The sequence below is a fragment of the Calonectris borealis genome, chromosome 4 (genome assembly GCF_964195595.1).
Source record: "Calonectris borealis chromosome 4, bCalBor7.hap1.2, whole genome shotgun sequence".
Classification (NCBI taxonomy): domain Eukaryota; kingdom Metazoa; phylum Chordata; class Aves; order Procellariiformes; family Procellariidae; genus Calonectris; species Calonectris borealis.
In genome coordinates this window covers 16,481,811-16,500,834 of record NC_134315.1, presented here as the reverse complement: position 1 = coordinate 16,500,834, position 19,024 = coordinate 16,481,811, and the positions used below count along the sequence as shown (strand labels likewise).

The following is a 19,024-nucleotide window of genomic DNA, read 5'->3' as shown; positions in this document are numbered from 1 at the left end:
CCTCTCTCCTTCAGCTTTAAAAGCAGAAAGGTTACAAATAATGTTAGGCTGATACCAATTGTTTTCTTGTTTTTTTAATTGTCAAAATACCTGTTTCAGGCATGCTGAAGATGGCTGCAAAAAGAAATATGAGCCATCTGAAGAAGATTCTAAAGAAATGCAAAAGACAAATGAGGTATGTGTCTCAAATATAAACCTTATGATCTTCCTTTTTAATTGTAGTAGTACTTGTTCATATGTTCATACCAAACTGCATAATATTACATTCGTTCTTACGAATTAGTTTTTTCCTGCTAGTTCTTTCAGTTGTGTTAGTGACCTGACATTACTGTAGTAATGTTTTCTGAATTCCAGTAGCTGCTAGAATATAGTCTATGTATTCGGTGCTGATGCATGTTGTAGTAGAACGCGAGATACAGTTTAAGCCCTATTCTATGAAGCATGTTGAGTTTTTAAAAAGAGCAAAGTGTGTCTTATATGCAAAGACTTGAGGAGCTTGATCTATTTGAACTTCTCACTGGGAAGTTAAAGGAAAACTGAATGTAGTCCAAACACTACAGGAAAGAGAATTTTTATGGTGAGAGCTTTTACCAACAACATTATTAACAAAAAAAAAGTGATAGTTGGAAGTTCAAATGGAAGCCTAGATTTCTCTTTTGTGGGTTTTGGGGTTGTTTGTTGTTTGTTTTTTTGTTGTGGTGTGTTTTTTTTTTTTTAATACAGGCAGCATAATGGCCGTTTAAAGTAACTTATGGAGTACTTGAAATTGTGATTGTCCATTTAAAATCCATTTAAATCATTTTAGAAAGAAAAAGCACTTTATAGAGAAAAGATACTCACATTCAAACAGACTGCTTAAGATTAACTTCTGTTTCTTTGGATCTTCCCACAATGGCAGATAGTTGAAATGAAAATGGCAAGTTTAATTTTCTTACTGACTATAATTTAGGTGAATTTTTATTACAATGTTAAGTGTATTCTCTGATGTACTGTTTTTATGGAGAGTTTGCCCTTAACAATTCTGTTCGGTCACGTAGTGAAGGAACTGTGTAACATTTGCTTATATATACAAAAACTTTCTTTTGCAGACTTGTGAAAAAAATTCTTCCAAAGAATTGAAGCATAATCATGGGAAAAGTGAAATCTCTAAACAGCTTAGGAGACTTTCAGAATCGGTGCATTCAACTGAGGAAAGCAAAAGTGATTCTAAAGCAGAAAAAGAACATAAAAGAAAAACCTCCACCTCTCTTCAGGCTGAAGGAGCTCAGCAGGACAGTGAAACAAGGGATCCAAAAAGACAACTGGATAGAGCAGAAGTCAATACTGAAGAACTACAGAAGCAGAAATCCTTATTTAAAAATGAAAAACACCCCAAAAAAGATAGTGACACAGAAATTCAACATATGAGAAACGTTGCCAAAAAAGAAGCCAAGTCTTACAGAGATAAAAATGAAAAGGAAAGAACTGCTTTAGAAGATAAACTTTCATTAAAGCACAAATATAAAGGAGACGGTATTCACAAATCAAGTGAAGATGTTGAACTCCATTCATTCGAGAGAAGTTTGAAAGGAGAGGATGGTGGTCAGAAACATAATCAACAAATAAAGGTTTCCTCAGATGACAGATTTGAAAGAAAAAGTAAACACCGAAGTGAACGGAAAATATCGGTAACAGGAAAAGATGGAAAAAATATTTCTGAATCAACCTTAAAAGCTGAAGAATTGCTGCGTAAGGAAAATAAAAAAGATAGACATCTCTCAAATGAAAAATCAAGAGCAGAATACAAGTCCAAAAGGTCCCTGAGTGATTCTAGGCCACAAAAGGATTCCCTAAGTGCCTCAAAACAACTTGCTTCTGCATCACACAGAAGGAGCGAAAGCTACTCGGAAGATAAACATGAAATAGAATCGACTAACTCTGAATGTAATTTGAAACAAGAAGATGGTGTTCATAAAGATAGACGAAGATCTAAGAGCCTTGTAGAAGACAAGATTTTGTTAAAGTCTAAGTCAAAGAGTCATAGTAAACAATTCAAAGCATCTGAAACAGAATTACATGAAAATTTAACAAAACAAGAGACTGGTCAGAAACTAGACAAAGATAAGAGCATGGAAGAGAATGATTCAGATAAGCAACACAAATGCAAGAATGAAGACAAAGGTTTTGAGGAGGGTAGTGCTGAGTTTGAGCTTGTAAGCGGCACACAATCAACTCAGGGATCACAAAAAGACTTTAGTCACAAAGCTAAGTTACATTCTGGAGAAAGAGGATCTGTAAAAGAGAAATATAGAGGTGATAAAGATTTAAGCAATTCCAAACTAGAAAGAAGGTTCTCTGCTGAAGGTCACAAAAGCAGAAACTTAAAGCACGGCAACAAGGAAATAAAGAAGAAGGAAGAGGGTATCAAATTGGATGATAAAGATATTAAAGAAATGGATAGTGGTCATGAAAAAGTATTGAGCATCACAGTGGCAATGGATAAAAAACAAAGTAAGAGGATATCCTGTGAAAATAAAAAAGGCAGTACATCAAACCAAGATTTACTTGGAGAGGAAAAGCAATCAGCTAGCACAACTGAAAGCAGCCATGCTGCAGCCCCTCAAAAGCCAAGTATGAATAATGATGACTTGCATTCTGGTCATGAGGAAGAGCTGATGGAACTTGATTTGAAACAAACAAAAGTACAGGAAGCCATAGATGCCGAGTATACAGCAAAAGAAGAAATATCTCTCTCTATTTCAAATAAGGAATTAAAACACAGCTTGGCAGATCCTGAGACTTGTGAATTGCAGTTTCTGCCTGCAGCTGAAAAAACTGTTAAACAAGAAGGTATCCCTAATAAACAAGTTGGTGCCTCAGACACTCTGTCCAAACAAGCTTCCATGGATCAAGGACCCAATAAACAAGGGGCTTATAAAATGAGCATTGTGTATGAAACAAGTGGTAGAATCTTACTGAATGTTCCCAGTAAGGATCAAGCTTCAGAAGATAGCAGAAGAGCAAAGAACTTAAAAACTGTGATAAATTCTAATTCAGATGATGTTCCTTTAGCAATTAATTCTTCCAGAGAAGATGCTAGTGATGCGAAGTCCATGGATGTGGATATCTCGGAGTTTACAGATTCCTTGGGTAGTATGTCTAAAGAATGCCATAATTCAGGTGGGACTTCTTTATTTGAAGATACTTTCGTTTTGAAGAATGATGCAGCACAGGTTGTATACATGGAACAACAAGATAGTGCAGTGCTGAGTTCTGTCGTGAAAGACGATGGTGACAACACCACTATGATAAACAGTATAGAGAAAGATAACAAGGTGCCCCAGACTGATGAACAGGCAATGGAAGACAGTACAGCTGAGTTACCTAGTCAAGAAGATTATGGTGAAGCAGAGAAGTTAGAAAGCACTCAGGGAAGTGAGTTGAAAATAAAAGAGGAAAACTTGATGACTGACATAACTGAAGAGTGTGGAGATGTAACAACAAAAGAACTTCTAAAAAGAAAAGAAAAAGAGTGCTTGAATACAGATCCTTCCACAAAGGGAGAAAGAAGCACAATGATGGATAACGTGGAAAAGAACGAAGTGCATGATGTTGATGATATGATACAATCTTCCTCTGTGTTCGTGCCTGAACGAGTTCCTGAGGAAACAGTCAAAGGCTCTGTTACAGCCAGTGGGCAAGAAGGGAAGGGTGTGATTGGCATGGAAGATAAAAATGAAAGCAATGCAGTAGGTACCAGTGCAGGAAGTAGTAAACTTAGTTTGTTGTACAGCAGCCTACAAACAACTTCGGCCACTGTGATAGGAACTAGCACAGAAAAGATCACTGAGAGCACTGTAATCGCCACTAGTACAGGAGAAGAAAGAGCTGAGGGTGCATCACATTTGGAAAAGGACAGTGATGCTACAACCACTTGCTCAGAAGAAGAAAGCGAGGTGACCGTAATCTGCACAAGCATAGAAGCTGATGAAGGTTTCACAACAGGCATATGGATAAAAAGTAGTGAGGGCAGCAGTTTCATCACAGGAGCAGATATTGGTGAGTGTACTGTTGCAGCAGCTGAAGAAGGTGGTGGCAGTGTTGTCACTGAAGGATTAGCAGAAAGTGAAAGTTTCCTAACAAGTACAGAAGGAGAAGAAAATGGTGACTGTACCATGGTTGATGCAGAAGAAAGTGGTAAGGATTCAGTCAATGCAAGTGGAGTAGAAACTGAAGACAGTGTGAATAGTGCTGGGGCAGAAGAAAAAGATGATGCTGTGACTAGTGCAGGCTCTGAAGAAAAGCGAAAGACCTCAACTTGTGTAGATACAGGCAAATTTGAAAATTCTGTATCCTGCTTAGGTGAAGCGGAGAGCGATGGTGCCGTAACTAGTGCAGGGACAGAAACAGGTGAAGGGTCGACAAGTGGAGACAGTTCAGGTGAATTTAGGGGCAGTGTGAGAGCTGGCCAAGTAAAAGAACATGAAGGTACTGTGACTTGCACAGGTGCAGAAGAAAGAGGTCATAACTTCATTATCTGCTCAGTGACTGGTACAGATGCCCAAGGAGAAAGCACTGTAACTGGTGCATGTATTGCAATGGTCACAAACAACAGTGCCACAACTGGAACTAGTGGTGACAAATCTGAGGATACTGTAAATGGTGAAAGCGCAGTGACCAGCACAGGCATAACTCCAGAAGATGATGCTGAAATTTCAGTAGTCTGCACGGGGCTAGAAGACAGCAATGAGGGGTTTGCAGTTTGTTTAGAAGCTGAAAAATGTGAAAGTCTAATGGACAGTACAAGGGCAAAGGAAGAAGCCAACATCACTATGGTCAGTGTAGGTCTGTGTGATGATGAAGGTTTTGTGACTAGTACAGGCTCAAAAGAAGAGGATGAAGAAGGTGAGGGCATTGTGACCAGTACAGGAAGAGGAAATGAAGAAAATGAGCATGCTTCTACTTGTACAGGAATGGAAAGTGAAAATGCACTAATTTGTATAGGTGCGGAAGAAGGTGAAAGTTCCATTATCTGCATAGTTGCTGAACAAATGGAAGCTGAGTCAGGAGTGGCTGGCGCAAATATAAATAAGCTTACTGTTGACAGCATGATGAGTGCAGAGGAAGAAGCTAATTGTGGCACAAACTGCAAAAATGCTAAAGGGATTGTTGAAAGCAGTGTAACTAGTGCAAGTGCTGCAGATGAGGGTGCCTTGACTGTGCATGTAGGAAAGCATGAAGGTACATTGATTCCCTTAGATGCCGAGGAATGTGAGGGTCCCATGACTAGTGCTATGGCAGTGCAAGATAAGAGTCAGTCTGGCGCTGAAGACGAACATGAGAATGCCATGACTGCCTTTGGCAGCAGAGAACTTGATGCCTCTATAAGTAGTGCAGTTCCAACCGAAGATAAGAATTCTCTTATTCCTGCTGACAGAGAAGAAAAAGTAAAAGGTGATATCATCTCTACCAGTACAGTGGAAGAAAGTGATGCTCCCTTACATTCAGGCATGGATGCTGAGGAAGGTCCACTTGCTGTTGCAAGAGCAAATGAAAGCGGGGAAAGCTCTATGATCTTAATAGATGCTGAAGACACAGAGGTGCCTATGCCCAGTACAGCTACAGAGTTTAAAGAGTGTGTGCATACTTTTAGCAGTAAGCAGGAGAAAGATGAGTGCACTATGATTTCCACCAGTATTGTGGAAGAATTTGAGGCTCCTATGTCAAGTGCGGCTATTGAATATGATGGTCAGCTCCCCTCTGTGAAAACAGAAGAAATAAATGAGAATGCTATGGTTTCTATAGATATGGAAATATATGAAGTTCCCATGCCCAGTGAATCCAGTGCTGGAGGAGATGATAACGATGATGATGAAAGTCATCCAACTGCTAGTGGTAAGGAAGAAAAAGATGAATGTGCTATGATTTCCACAAGTGTTGTGGAAGAACAAGTAATCCTAATGTCAGGTGAAGTCACAGAAGAGGCGATTCAACATGTGTCAGAAACAGAGTCAAAAAATGAAACGGTAATGATCTCTACAAGTACAGCAGAATGTTTTGAAGCTCCTATGTCTAGTGTAGCTGTGCAAGATGAAAACAAACTCACTGCTTCAGAAACAGAAGGAAGATACGAAGCTGCTATGATCACTACAAGCATGACAGAAGAATGTGAGATAGTCCTGATCAGTGCAGCACCACAAGCTGAAAGTCAGCTCATTGTAGCAGAAGGAGACGAAGATGCCATCATCTCTGCAAATACATCAGAGGAATGTAAGATTGTGGAGACCACTGCAACTGTAGATGAACAGTTTGGACTAGCTGCTTTCAATGCAGATGCAAAAAGCAAAGGTTCTGTGATTTTTGTGGGAGAATGTGGAGCTCCTGTGCTGAGGGTTGCCACCAACAGTGAAGATCAACACGCTGCTTCAAGTCTAGGAGATAAGGAGGAGGGGGCAGTGATCACTCTGAGCACAATGGAAGAATGTGATAGTCTCTTCACCTTTACAGTCATAGAAGAAAGTCAACTTGCTGCTGAGAGTACAGAAGTAAAAGACAAAAGTGAGGAAATTTTTAATACTGGTAACCAGATTGAATGCATCCTATCGACTACAGGCCCAGAAAAAAGCGGTAATTCTTTGCTTGTCATTGGTAGAGAGAACGACACCCATGAGAGTGGTGTGAGGGGAGAGTCAGCAGCATCTCAGACCACAGTAGACAGTGAAATCACAGAAACAGATGAAAATTCAGTAAACCTCATGAGTGTAGACGAAGCCCTTTGTGTGGAGATTAGTACAGAGACTGCTGTGAGTCCAAGTCCTTCCTCAGAGGCAAGTGAGGATGATGAGCAAGCTGAAGATGTTTTGCATGAGGATGTTACATCAGAACTCTCTTGTGTTACTGCAGAAGCAGCGGCAGAGAGCGAAACTCTGAGGAACGTAAACTATAAATTTAACTCAAATTTGCTTTTAGAAAGTGACTTTTCTGAAGTAAGGACTCCCCTGCCTAGGGCACAGGCTGTTTCCTTAGTTTCTGCAAATGAAGTGACTATAAATACCAACCATGGTGAAGTGACAATAGAAGCAGAATTAGGGGAAAAAAGTGACTTCCCTGTGTTGCATGTAGAAGAGCTAAACGGCAGTGATAACAAAACGAAATTGGTCAAAATAGATGATATTGGAATTGAAGTTACTTTTCAAAAAAGTAACACAACCTTTAATTCAGGTGAGGATTTCTTTTTTCTTTAACTCTTCAGTTTATAAGCTGTCATAAATAGATGCATTTTACCATGATTACAGTTAGAAATAACTTTCACTGTTCAAATATACCTGACTTCTTTGTTGGTTGCAAAATAACTATTAATAATATATTTAAGAATTGGTGACAAATATTTAAATAAGCATGTGATTCTGAGAGTATAGGAGTGACTGAACACAATTATCTGAGGTATGTTGGTAAAGAATTAAATGTTATTAGAGTGCAAAAAAGTTATTAAAATACATTGACAAAATTGTAAGCTAATATATGAAGTGGTTTGCAAGGGGTAATTATCATGGAGCTACAGATGGGTGTTGTTAGTAACGTGTTTTGAAATTCAAAAATGCTTTTATAGGAAGGAGGATGCATTTCATTTAGACATTCTAAAAAGGTAACTTCTTAGTAATCTTGAAGGTTAAGAGTGGCCATCCTTAATTATAACTGCAGATTTTCTCTGGATGGTTATTTAATGGTCATATTCAGATTCACTCTCTTACGCTAAAGTTTGTGTTGTGAATACAGTTGAAATGGTCCTCCTTTGTGTTACAAAGTAATCAGACAGTCATCCTAAATAAATTAGTATTTTAAGTGAGCAATGATGGTACGTGTCTATTTTAAATAGAAAACTTAAGTTGTGATAGTATATGACATTAAGCATATCATATTTTATTTCCAGATCCATTTTTCTGGAAGCTAATATTTGAAATGAACTTGCATGCTTGCTAGTTCCTAAAATACCATGTAATGAACATCCTGCTATTTTCAGCCTTTCTCCTCTTTGACCCTCGGGAGTAGTTGAAGCACCAAGTTTATGAAGATTAATAAATTCTGTAGATGCTGTAATGAAGTCAAGATTATGACTTCGTTATAAATTTTGGAGAAATTAAACTGTAGAAGAATAGTAGAGAAATCTGCTTATCTTTCTTTATACCAAAGGAAGTGGAATGATACCGATTAAGTGCTACTTTTAAAACATTTTCTTTCTAATGTCTGTCTTTGCTATTATTTCGAAAAACATTTTATAATGTGAGTTTAGGTCCAGTTTCTCAAAGATTGGCTTTTTTCTCTAGTTTTATTGATATTTGGGGTGAGAAAGCTCATTCTGCAGATTTTGGGATGTTAGGAATTTGTCAAGAAAAGATGCCGATCTAGTAAACTTGAAAAATGTTATTCAGTATTTATACAATAGACAACATGAGCCATGAAAACTGCTACACTAAGGTATTTCTGTCTTGGGGCTTTGCTCAATCCTTGTTGTCTGTCCATTGATGTCGCCGGTAAGTACAGTGGTAGTGGTAGTCTTATTCTGTGGACCGCAACCACAATTTGATCACTTCACATGCATCACTGATGAATTACCATGTTATAACTATTTCTTTTTGTTCAGGAAAAGCTGTATAAACAGGCTTCTGAAATAGGTGTCCAAAAAGGCTGTAGAAGTCATATGAAGATGCTGTCTGCATGGCCAGTTTTTCAGATGTTATAAGCATACAGCTGTTCCCATGGGGAATGAAATGCATGGGGTTTTAAGATTTTCTGAAATTACATTGACACTAACAGGAGCTACTGAGCTTTCAGTCTCTGTGGAAATTGGATCATTTCAGAGGTTATGGTTCTAGAGTTTATGGATTTAGATCTAATTGTCATTTAAAGAAAAATATTATCCTTAGTATTAACTCTTGGCTCTGCATTCATTAATACAGAGCTAATTTGCTGTTTGGAATTTGGTGTGAAAATCTGTTGGTGTTTTTTTTAAAGGAAAAGCAAGAAAAAAAGCTGAAGTCAGAATTCATAAATAAGCTTTGGTAAATCCTGATAGCCCATATTTTCCAATCCTTTTGTATTTAAGGAACACACAGAAGTTCTTGTGTTGGCAGATGCCAAGTTGCGTTTTTTTGAGCTGGTTTGCTGCAGACAGACTTGATATTGTTTCTGTTGCCTACAGGAAGGGATTAAATTCATGTGCTGCGTTCATGAGGTGGTACTGAGAAATAGCATCCTACTGTAGCGTGAGATAAATACAGCATAATGTAATGTAACAATTTTAACGTATTTGTATTTCATTAGGCAATAATGCAGCTTTACCAAAGTTGGCAGAAGAACTAGAATTTGAAAGTAACTTGAGAACTGACAAGGTATTTATGTTATTTTGAAAATTTTTACTATACTGTTTCTTGTATACATCTTGCTAGCATTTCTTAATATACTTTTTGATTTTTGTACAGCAAAAATGGCATTTGAACTTCAAAACTTTTGAAGGGTCATTTTTCAGATTATTCAGCTGTACTTTTCTGAGCAGCTGGCATTTAAATTGTGGGCTGTCCATGTTATTCTGTGGTAGAACCAATTCCCTCCCTCAGCCGTGCTCCTTCTGTGACCATGACATCTGAGTTTGCTTTTTTTAGAATTGTTCATACTGTATGCATGTTGCTTGTGATAGTATTTGTGAAATAGTCATACATACCTTAGCTCTTACAGTTGGCAATTGTTAGTTTAGTGCTTTGAAATAGTAAACATAGATGCTGCTCATTTCTTGTATCACTTTCTTGCCAGTCTTCAGACTCGCCCATTCTGTATGTGTTTGAGGAACATCTGCTGCCGTTCTGTACTGTGATAACTACAGCCCGTTACCTGCTCTAACAGAAGAGTAGGGCATCCTGGATAATCCAGGGTATTGGAGCTCATGGTCACCTATAGCATGTGTAAGACCAAAGTTGAGCCTCTCTGTTTGTGTGTCTGTGCTGTGATCCACAGGTTTCCAGATGGGTTAATTCTTCATTCAGATGCAGGACTGGATCCATGTATTCACATCTTGCCAAACTCTGGTAATAAGCACTTTGAGGGAGAACATGGTTCAGAGACTCCCAAGCATCAATGAAAGGGTGGATCTGCACAAACAAACAAACAACAAAAAAAAAACCAAAAACACATGAGTTGAAAAGAGTTCACTGTACCTTGTTATACATTGCAGATACATATTTTTCTGTATTTGTGAACGTTTCTAGAATATTGCTTGTATTTGGAACTCACCTTAGAATAGGCGTTGCACCTTGACTTTCTGAGATTTCTCTTGAGATCTCCTTTTTTTAAACTAATTTCTGGTACCAGTATTAACTCTAAAGTCAAGGTTAGGCGCTGTGTTCAACAGTGATGTGTCTTAGCTCTGCCGGTGTTCCTTATTAATATTTGTACTGCTGTCTTTATAAAAGTCTTCAAAAGCTTTCTTATTGATCATGATAAGACAATGTTCATCATGACATGAGGGAGGGGAGTGAGACATACTTGTTGTGGATGTCTGCAATATTTTTGTTTCTTTTGATTTTGTGTTTAGCCACAACAGCCTGAAAGTCCAAGAAGTGCAGAGGGATATGTGGATCTTCATACTAAAGAGTTCCAGAAAGGTGATTTTTATACTGATAGCAACTCATTTTTCATATTGATTTGACTATTACTTATGATGGGAGGGTTGTAGATTTGATATATACTATGTGTAGAGGGATTGAAGCAAAGCCTGCAGAAATCTTCTTGAAATGTTTCTGGGAGCTCATGTGGCTTTGCATTTGGTTTGTGGGAAGGAAGGAGGGTCAGCCTTTTCTTCCAATATGATATGCTGAAAGAAAGGTGGAAAGCATTTCGAATTTAAAGAAGTAGACTGCTAACATTCTATTTTAAATCGATAAATACAGAAAAACGTTTGTCCAGGAAAGATACAGAAACTTCCCCAAAGAATGGCTTTCTTCCTTATAAACTTAGAACATCCTTGTTTTGGGTGTTGTGACAGACCCTGGGAGGGTATGACAAGAGTAAGCACTAGATGACTTAAGTCACAGAAACTTTACAGAAAGATTTTCCCCCCCCCCGCCCCCCTTTCTTGCTCTCCAGAAGATTAAAATATTTTTGGCCATCCACTGAAATTTGAAGAGCACTTATAAGTTAGGTAATCACCTAACTAGAAATCTCAATTAGTCAACTTGTATCTGTCCTCAGTAATTCCTTTTTCCATGTATTAAATTAATCTTCAATAGGACAAAAAAAAAAATCCCTGTTTCCTAAACCCACATTTTTTAAAATGTGTTGCAATTGTTTGGCTTTCCTATTAAAGCAGAAACAAACCCCTACTTTGTTGATGGATTTTGTGCTCCAGATGCATTACAAAGATGTTTACAACACCACCAGATGAGAGTTAATCCTCAGTTAATGGAGTAACAAGCAAAACTAAAGTGAATTCCAAGAGGTACCAGCAATACTGCTGTATATACAGTCCAAAGAAGTTAAAGATCCATTTCCTCTTATGGAAAGTTGCAGCTGAAAGTCTAAATGCTATGAAAGGACACACTGTTAAGCTCACTTCTAAATTTTTAAACATGCCTACCAAAATAACCATTTACCAAATAGAAAACAAAAATAGGAGTAAGGTGAGATATGAGCATTGATATAAAACTTTGGATTCCTTTTTATTCTTGGGGTAGGTCAAATTCACATACCTGGTTTAGTTGTGTTGTATATTCGTCTAAGTGATAAGAGACCTGCTCAGCTCACAAGAAAGAAGATGTAAACCCTGAGAATGGGTTAGAAGAATGTTGTCTTCAGGACAGCAGATCCAAAACTTCAACCAGTTTTTCTATACTGTGAGGTTTCTTTGAAGTGCCTGAAAAACTGTAGCACTTCACATCACTCAGTCACCCAGACAGACAGTACTTAAAATTTAAAATGTGCAGATTGAACTAGCTGTGATAATCTTGTTCCATGTAAAATGTTTAACAAAAATCCGTTTGTTGTGTAAATCATGTTGGTATGACGTGCACTGAAGAATAATGCTTTGTAGCTCTTCGTAGAGAGTTTTTTCTTTTTCTCCCCCACCACACAATAATCTCTCTTTATATATATCTATACATGCATATATAGCTCAACGTACGTAAAAGGAAGTTGTTTAAAAGACAGATGTGTGTCCTGTCATGAGTATGAACAGCAGACACAGTAGTTTAGTAGTCCAAGATTCCTTGGAATGTAAACAACTCATTGCTGTTTGAGTGGGTAGGATCTAGCTCTTCATTTGACACTGCTTTAAAAACTGAAAGATGTTGTGCAACTAAACAGTATAGCTGTGGAAAAATTGTTGCTAAAACATGTAGATTTAAGAAACGAGCGACAAATTATATAAAATTGTGTGTAGAATAGAGTGGATTTATTGGATCATAGGTTTATAATCTTACTGTAGCTGAAAGGAAAACTGCTTGGAATGTTTTAGCAGCTTTTTTTTTAATTAAAATATTAATTCAGTGCCTTTATGAATCAGACTTTTAAGGGTTTTGTAGAATGCTCAATGGAGCAGCTTCTTTATGATTCTCTTTATGTTTCCATATGAAATGGCTTTGAAAGTTACAAAATTTTTTCAAAAGTGCAGGGCAGTCATCAGCTCCCATAATTCATAATTATTTTCCACATTTTTGTGATATGGAAGGCTAAGGCTCCACTTGATCAGAGTTAGAGTACAGTAGAGTCTAGCAATGGGACAATTTCCTTATGTGCACTGTATCAGCTATAGGTCTCACTACTACAATTATGCAGACTTTAGTTCTCTGGAAGCATAATGTTACAGCATAGTTTTCATCGCGTTTTACTTCATCCCATGATCCAGCATCTAGGGTTGTGATGGATAAAATTCTGATTCATTCAAATGCTAGAACTATATTTGAAATGTCAAAGTTACCATATATTTCAAAGATGACAACCCCATGATTGCCTGTATTTTAGCCATAAAATGATTCTCAGTTATCCTATGCTTTAGAAATCCATATGCTTTTTTTTTCTTTTTTTTTTTTTGTTCGAATATTGTTAAAGAGAAGATTGGATGCCTCTTATTTCCAACGTTGAAAGTAAGTTTTATATAGTTTCAGGTACTCTGGAATCCTTTCAGAGAGGTGAAGTAGAGGATACTATGATACTTCGCTCTTGCTTAGCTTTTCTGATTATTTTTGTAATTATTTTTTAATAGATTTGCTGCAGAAGAATATTGCTTTAGAAAGAGAAACTTTTCATGTAAGTTCTTGGGTTTTTTAAAATTTACTCTCTAAGTCTGTGCTGCTTTTTTTTCTTACTTGCATTTACTTCTATTTACACTAAATATTCTCTAAAGGAAAATACTATTTTTTTTGTATTCAGAGCCTATGTATATTGAGACTGTGCGGCTGTGTAGGTTGATGTCTAATTATTCTTTCAAATTTGCCAGTAAATAAATCTTCTTGTATTGTTGTTCCACAGTCTATGACTATTTCAAGACTGTTGTTAACTGGCAGAAAAGAGAAGCTTGATTGTCCTCCTTGAGAATAGAGGACAAAACCAGGGATTATTCTTGAGGCTTTTGATCAGGACTAGAAACCTGTTATTTTAATGCAGTCTACTGTGATTTCACAAGAACTTGGAGCTGATAAGTATAAAAGGGATAACTGGGAAAGTTGCAAATGTAAAGTGTTTCTTATGGAGCAGAAACAAGACATTTAACGCAGTTGACAAGCTAAAAGATGTTTTTGTGGTTTCTTAAACTTGAGTAGTAAATTTATTTATTACTGTATTGTGATGCTGGTTGGCCACATTTCTGGTGCTAGTGAGATACTACTTCTGTTTCTGCATGTGGGAGAGTGTCCATTTAAATCCAAAAATATTTTGTGTGAATTGCCATGATAAACTGCTTTTAAAGCACATAGTAGGGCACTTAATTAAAACTGAGGCTTTTTTCATTAAATTATCAATTAGAAATTCTGAAAATACTACGAGTCAGAAGTTCTTTTATGGTACTCTCCATGTTACTACTATAGTAGTAACATTACTTGAGCTCTAGGAATAAATTGCTTTTGTAATACTTTCTGTTTTAATCCATGTTGTATTTGAGGGAGAAGTAGGAAAGTAGGAAAAACTTTCTCCCTTCTGTGTTTATAAACTTTATGGAAAAAAGAAGGTAAGGAGTTATCTTTCTTTGTGTTTTATGTGTAGATAGAAAACATGGATACCCAGATAACTGAAGAACATAGATCTAGAGGAATACAACATAAATCTTCAGGAACAATAGATCAAGAAAAACGTAAGTGATACAGAACTACATGAATTTGTGTAAAGTTTTTCTGGTGCAAAACAAAGTTTTACTGCGATTAGGCCATAAAATGGTTATTTTGGAGGGAAGAATGGAATATGGGGAATTCCAAACTCCAAAGCAGTTGTTCTTTCCAAAACAGCTTTTAATATTACACTTAATATATTTTAATAAAAATATGGTAATAAATTTAATGCTGCAAGGAAGAGTATTATAGTAGCTTTTTCAATCGTAAGTAAACAAGCTTTTTTTGTTTAGTCTTTAAAATAATTACTAGTTTTAGCCTTTTTAAATAAAACACAGGGAAGGAATGTAAAGCTGAGGAAAGCTGATCATCAGCGGAAAATCTAGCCATTCAATAGACTTTGTGAGGCTGGATGCTTCCTTCTGTTAGATTGGAAAGAGCTAAGTTTTAGTGTAAACTTTATCTGTCTAGAAGCAAAAAGTGAGAAGGAAGTCAGTCCATTTAATGGCATAAAAATTGCTAAGTTAAAGTTAGATAAAGTTAACTTAGAAATAAGTTAAACGTTTTGTTGACATAATAATTATGAGACTGACTATGTAATATCTATTCAAGCTCCGCCCACAACTGCTTTTGTCTTTTCAGCATCAGAACAATTAAAAAAAAAATTAGGATAATTAATGATGTCACTTTTTATAACAGTTTTTATTCTGCTTCTGAGAATTTTGATTTAATGAAGTGAGTAATTAGAAGCCATGCTGTATTCATTATAGTGTCCCACATAGCATTAACTGCTTTCTCTGTTTCTGGGTGAGTTGAAGTTAAGGTTGATGTTTTTATTTCTTGATGTGGTACCTGTCAAATTTCAATTTTGAGCTTATCTTTAAAAACAAACAAACAAACAAAAAAACCTCACCCATAACAAGAAACATGGAATTCTTTTTTATAATTGTTTTGTCTTCCCTTTTCGAAGAGGGGTTAGCATAACTTTCTGTTCATATTTTTGGAAATAAGATGCTGCTTTTCAGAATCTTTTGAATCACACTAATGATGAGCTGATACAAAAGTAGCATCAAAATCTGAGAAATGTAGAAGGCACTTTTTTAACACGTAAGCTATTGCTTGTTTTTGCAGACAACCAGCTGATTGCTCAGGATGTGAGAAAAGATGATGAACAAAGTCAGTGTTCCAAAATGAAGCCTGATAACATCAAGGTATTTTCAAGAACATTTTTTTTTTTTAATGTTCTGCAGTTGTAATGTAAATAAGATGGAAGTCTAAGTTTTTTATTTCTATAGCAGTTTATTTTGGGAGGTATTTTCATTATTAACTGTAAACTACTTTTGCATTGTCTTGAGTACAAAATAACTGACTATAGAATGATATTCACTTTTCAAGGGGGAGACAATTTAAAAAAAATAAAAAGAGGCAGGGGTCTGTGTTGTTATGCACAGTATCTGAATCCCTTGGAGGTGTGGTGGACCGATTAGCACAATAGTTAGGAGCTTTGGATCACATGGAGCATTGCTGGATCCCAACTGTCCAGTCAGTTCAGCATCTTCATGGTCATACTGATCTGAGATCTGCAAGAGGGTATCAGACTTGACCTGAGTTCTGGGTTTGCACTGATCCCTTCTAAGTCAAAACAGGAATTTAGGACAAAACAGATGTTCCTTTTAAGAGTACGTGCAGTATATTTGGGACTATCTCACCCATTGATTTTGATGAAGCTTCTCAGCATCAAAGTTTTTTAAGAGACATTACAAAATCTCGATGAATATACTACTCGTATATTGGGGTGTGGGGTTTTTTTTAGTATAAGTAACTGACAATGATTTGTAGTAAGACTCTCTCTTCTTTGTTTGAAAATAATGTAGGAAGTTATTTCAGGTGATACAGTGGAAGTATCCAAAGAAATTGCTGTAAAGCATACACCTCCTAAAAGTACTATGGAAGAAAAAGGTAATGAAACTGCCCATTCTGAGCAATTTTCTGAACCCATACGAAATGCTGATTTCTCTTCATTTGAATGATTCTGAGAGAAATAGGAACTTGATCCCAGTTTGATCCCAGCAACTTTGATCCCAGCAAATGCTTGCATATATTCTCTAGTTCTGTCTGTTCTATTACTGCTATCAAATAACGCATTAATCCTAGTTCCTTTAACAGTGAGGGCAGATTTGATGTTTCTGCTGTGCTATCACCCATCCACTCCGTTACTGCTTCAGTATGTACCTTGGGTAGGAAAGCTAATTGCAAATAAACAGGTGGATAGGGAAACAGCACGATCGGGGTATGTGACAAGAAGAACTTCTCTTAACTCTGACCACATATAAGAGGTATCCTTCCATGAAAAAAACCCTGACACATTCACCATCAAAATCAGTTCCTGTTTGTTTCTGTAGAGAAGCCAACCAGGAAAGAGTGTGCAAGTTGGACTGTCGTAGTTGACTTATTAATTGCACTAAAATAAATAATAAAAGATGGTGTGTCCACAGTGTTAATATTGGCTTGATGTAATTTCAGTCTGTCTTTGTGTGAACAGTGTGAGTATCTTCCCTAATGTTAGTTTGGCCTATTAATAGTTTTGTCTCTCCAGTGAGCATGTTGACAAGTCTGAAAGTGTTCTGCAATGAGCTTGTATCCTCAGCTTCCTGTTTCATGGAATGTGGGAGAAAATGGAATAGTGGCTTGTATTTATCTTACCATTTTACAGTGGGTCACACTTTTGAGCTTTCGTTTTTTACCTTAAATTAGAAGACCTGTCTAACTCATGTAGTGTTAGGGAAGCATTCTGGCAGACCAATAAATGGTTGCTACAAGGCAAATAGTGTTAATTTCTGATGGGTGTTTATAGGGAATTTTGGGCTACAGAATGAAATAATTCTTCTAGTGCAGAGGTTGTAGCTTGTACCTTTTTCTTTGTCTTACAAAACAAAGGTATACAGTTCTCTCTTCTTGTTTTTTTGTATGTGTGAAGATGAATTTATCATCGAACAGGAAATGTCTGAAAAGGAAAAGCATGGTCTAGAATCAAATGAAAATTCTCCAGAGGTGAGTGGTCTTATTCATGTTAACTGACTGAGATAATGCAGGTTCACACTGAAAAATAAGTACTTTGTATTTTGTTGACAGCAATATTAAAACTTTGACTTCACCAACACAGAAGTAGCTGTGAAAATTTATGTTTGGTACTGTGAAGAACCAAAGAGTCATGTAGTTCTGTGTCAGAAAGTATAAACACACAGACTATAAGACATTGGTGTCTGATTATTGAAGTAGAAGTAACTCTTTTCCTACATTTAATAGTACTTATAAATTGTATGGAAAGCAATTCTGTAGAGTTCTATTGTATAGAAATCATGTTTTCTGAAACCCTTGTAATTGATATGTGGACAGTTTAGTCACTAGCAAATATGACTTGGCTTTACAAAAATATAACGGCTCAACAATTTTAAAACTCTTTATGTTATCTCTTAGGCATATACTTGTAATATACTACAATGGTGTTTGTAAACAAATGTCTGAACCCTAGGGATTTAAATTGTTGCTGGTCCCTAGAAATGGACAGTTGTCATAAAGACATTACATTTTGTCATTTGCTTTTTTTGCCTCTAATTTGGAAGTGGAAAAAAAATTTAAAGAATAAATTGTTACGTTTGTTCACTCAAGGCTTGAGTCACTAAGATCCATTGCGGGGGAGACATCACTAGACTTCAGTAAATGCTGAATGAGGCACTTAGACTTTCTCCTATTTACAAGGAAAGAAGGTTATTATTGGGGATTTTGTGATCTGAGATTGGGGATCTTTGTGATGTGAACATCTGACCATATCCATTATTTAAAGTTGTCTTTCAAAGCTTAAACTTCAAAGTAAGGGGCCTTTTTTCCTAAAGGCCCTGTTACATACAGAACATCACCAATCTGTATATTGGGATAACTAGGATGTTGACTCTTTAATAGCCCTTGCTCAGCTGTTATAAGATGTAGCCTGTGCTATGGGGCCTTGGGAAAAGATACAAAGTTTGGAGTTCTCGTAAGACTGAAAAGATGTGGTGGGATATATAGGGTAAGCCAGCAGCACTTGTGAGACCAGGTGATAGAGTTGTTGGGGGAAGGAGGCAGAATGCACTGTGTTCGCAGGCATGCTTTGTGCCTGAGGCCAGCCACAGAGAATTTTGTATAACTGGGAGTTGTCTTGTTTCCTTTCAGCTGTATCAATGGATTTCATAACAGGCAGTGTCTCTTCCTATGAAACCTGCCTCATCTGTATTTTTAAACTGACGAGCACTACTTCTGCCACTAACACATTATGAAGTTAGCAGCCATCTTTGTATTATATTGCTCGAATGCTAAATGTCAATTGCAGTAACTAAAATATTTTTGTCCTTTACTTCTAATAGGAAAATCAGCCTGTAATAGTGAAACGGAAAAGGGGAAGGCCTCGTAAATACCCTCTTGAAGCTGTACAGCCTGGTGGTAAGTAGTTCATAATACGTGTGTGGAAAAACAAGGAAAATAGTGACATTCAAGTTCTGAATTCATATTTCTTCCCTCAGGTGGGGAGTCAAAAGCTGATATGAGCACTGGGAATGTAAGTGCCTTTATTTTGTTTGGGTGCATTTAAACACAGTAATTCAAGAGCCTTTTATCTGTTTAACAGTTAACAGTATTTCAGAAACATCTTATGGAAAACTTGGTAATTGAGTTCAGTCTAAGCAAAGAAAAACTATTAATAGTAT

At 36.7% G+C, this 19,024-nt stretch overlaps 1 protein-coding gene across 8 annotated transcripts in view; it reads left to right on the top strand.

Annotated features, from left to right (window-relative positions):
• Nucleotides 1-19,024, top strand: part of BOD1L1 (biorientation of chromosomes in cell division 1 like 1) — a 38,093-nt gene that overhangs the window by 8,956 nt on the left and 10,113 nt on the right. Inside the window, exons 9-20 of one of the 8 annotated variants that reach the window (XM_075148785.1) lie at nt 100-175; nt 1,089-7,200; nt 9,301-9,368; nt 10,565-10,634; nt 13,080-13,109; nt 13,229-13,276; nt 14,228-14,311; nt 15,417-15,496; nt 16,160-16,244; nt 17,263-17,336; nt 18,686-18,761; nt 18,842-18,876. In XM_075148785.1, the coding sequence (XP_075004886.1) occupies nt 100-175; nt 1,089-7,200; nt 9,301-9,368; nt 10,565-10,634; nt 13,080-13,109; nt 13,229-13,276; nt 14,228-14,311; nt 15,417-15,496; nt 16,160-16,244; nt 17,263-17,336; nt 18,686-18,761; nt 18,842-18,876 (6,838 nt within the window). Of the gene's footprint in view, nt 1-99; nt 176-1,088; nt 7,201-9,300; nt 9,369-10,564; nt 10,635-13,074; nt 13,114-13,228; nt 13,277-14,223; nt 14,312-15,416; nt 15,503-16,159; nt 16,245-17,262; nt 17,337-18,685; nt 18,762-18,841; nt 18,877-19,024 lie in introns of those variants that run through there. The other 7 variants (XM_075148787.1, XM_075148786.1, XM_075148788.1 and 4 more) reach the window with 7 other exon arrangements.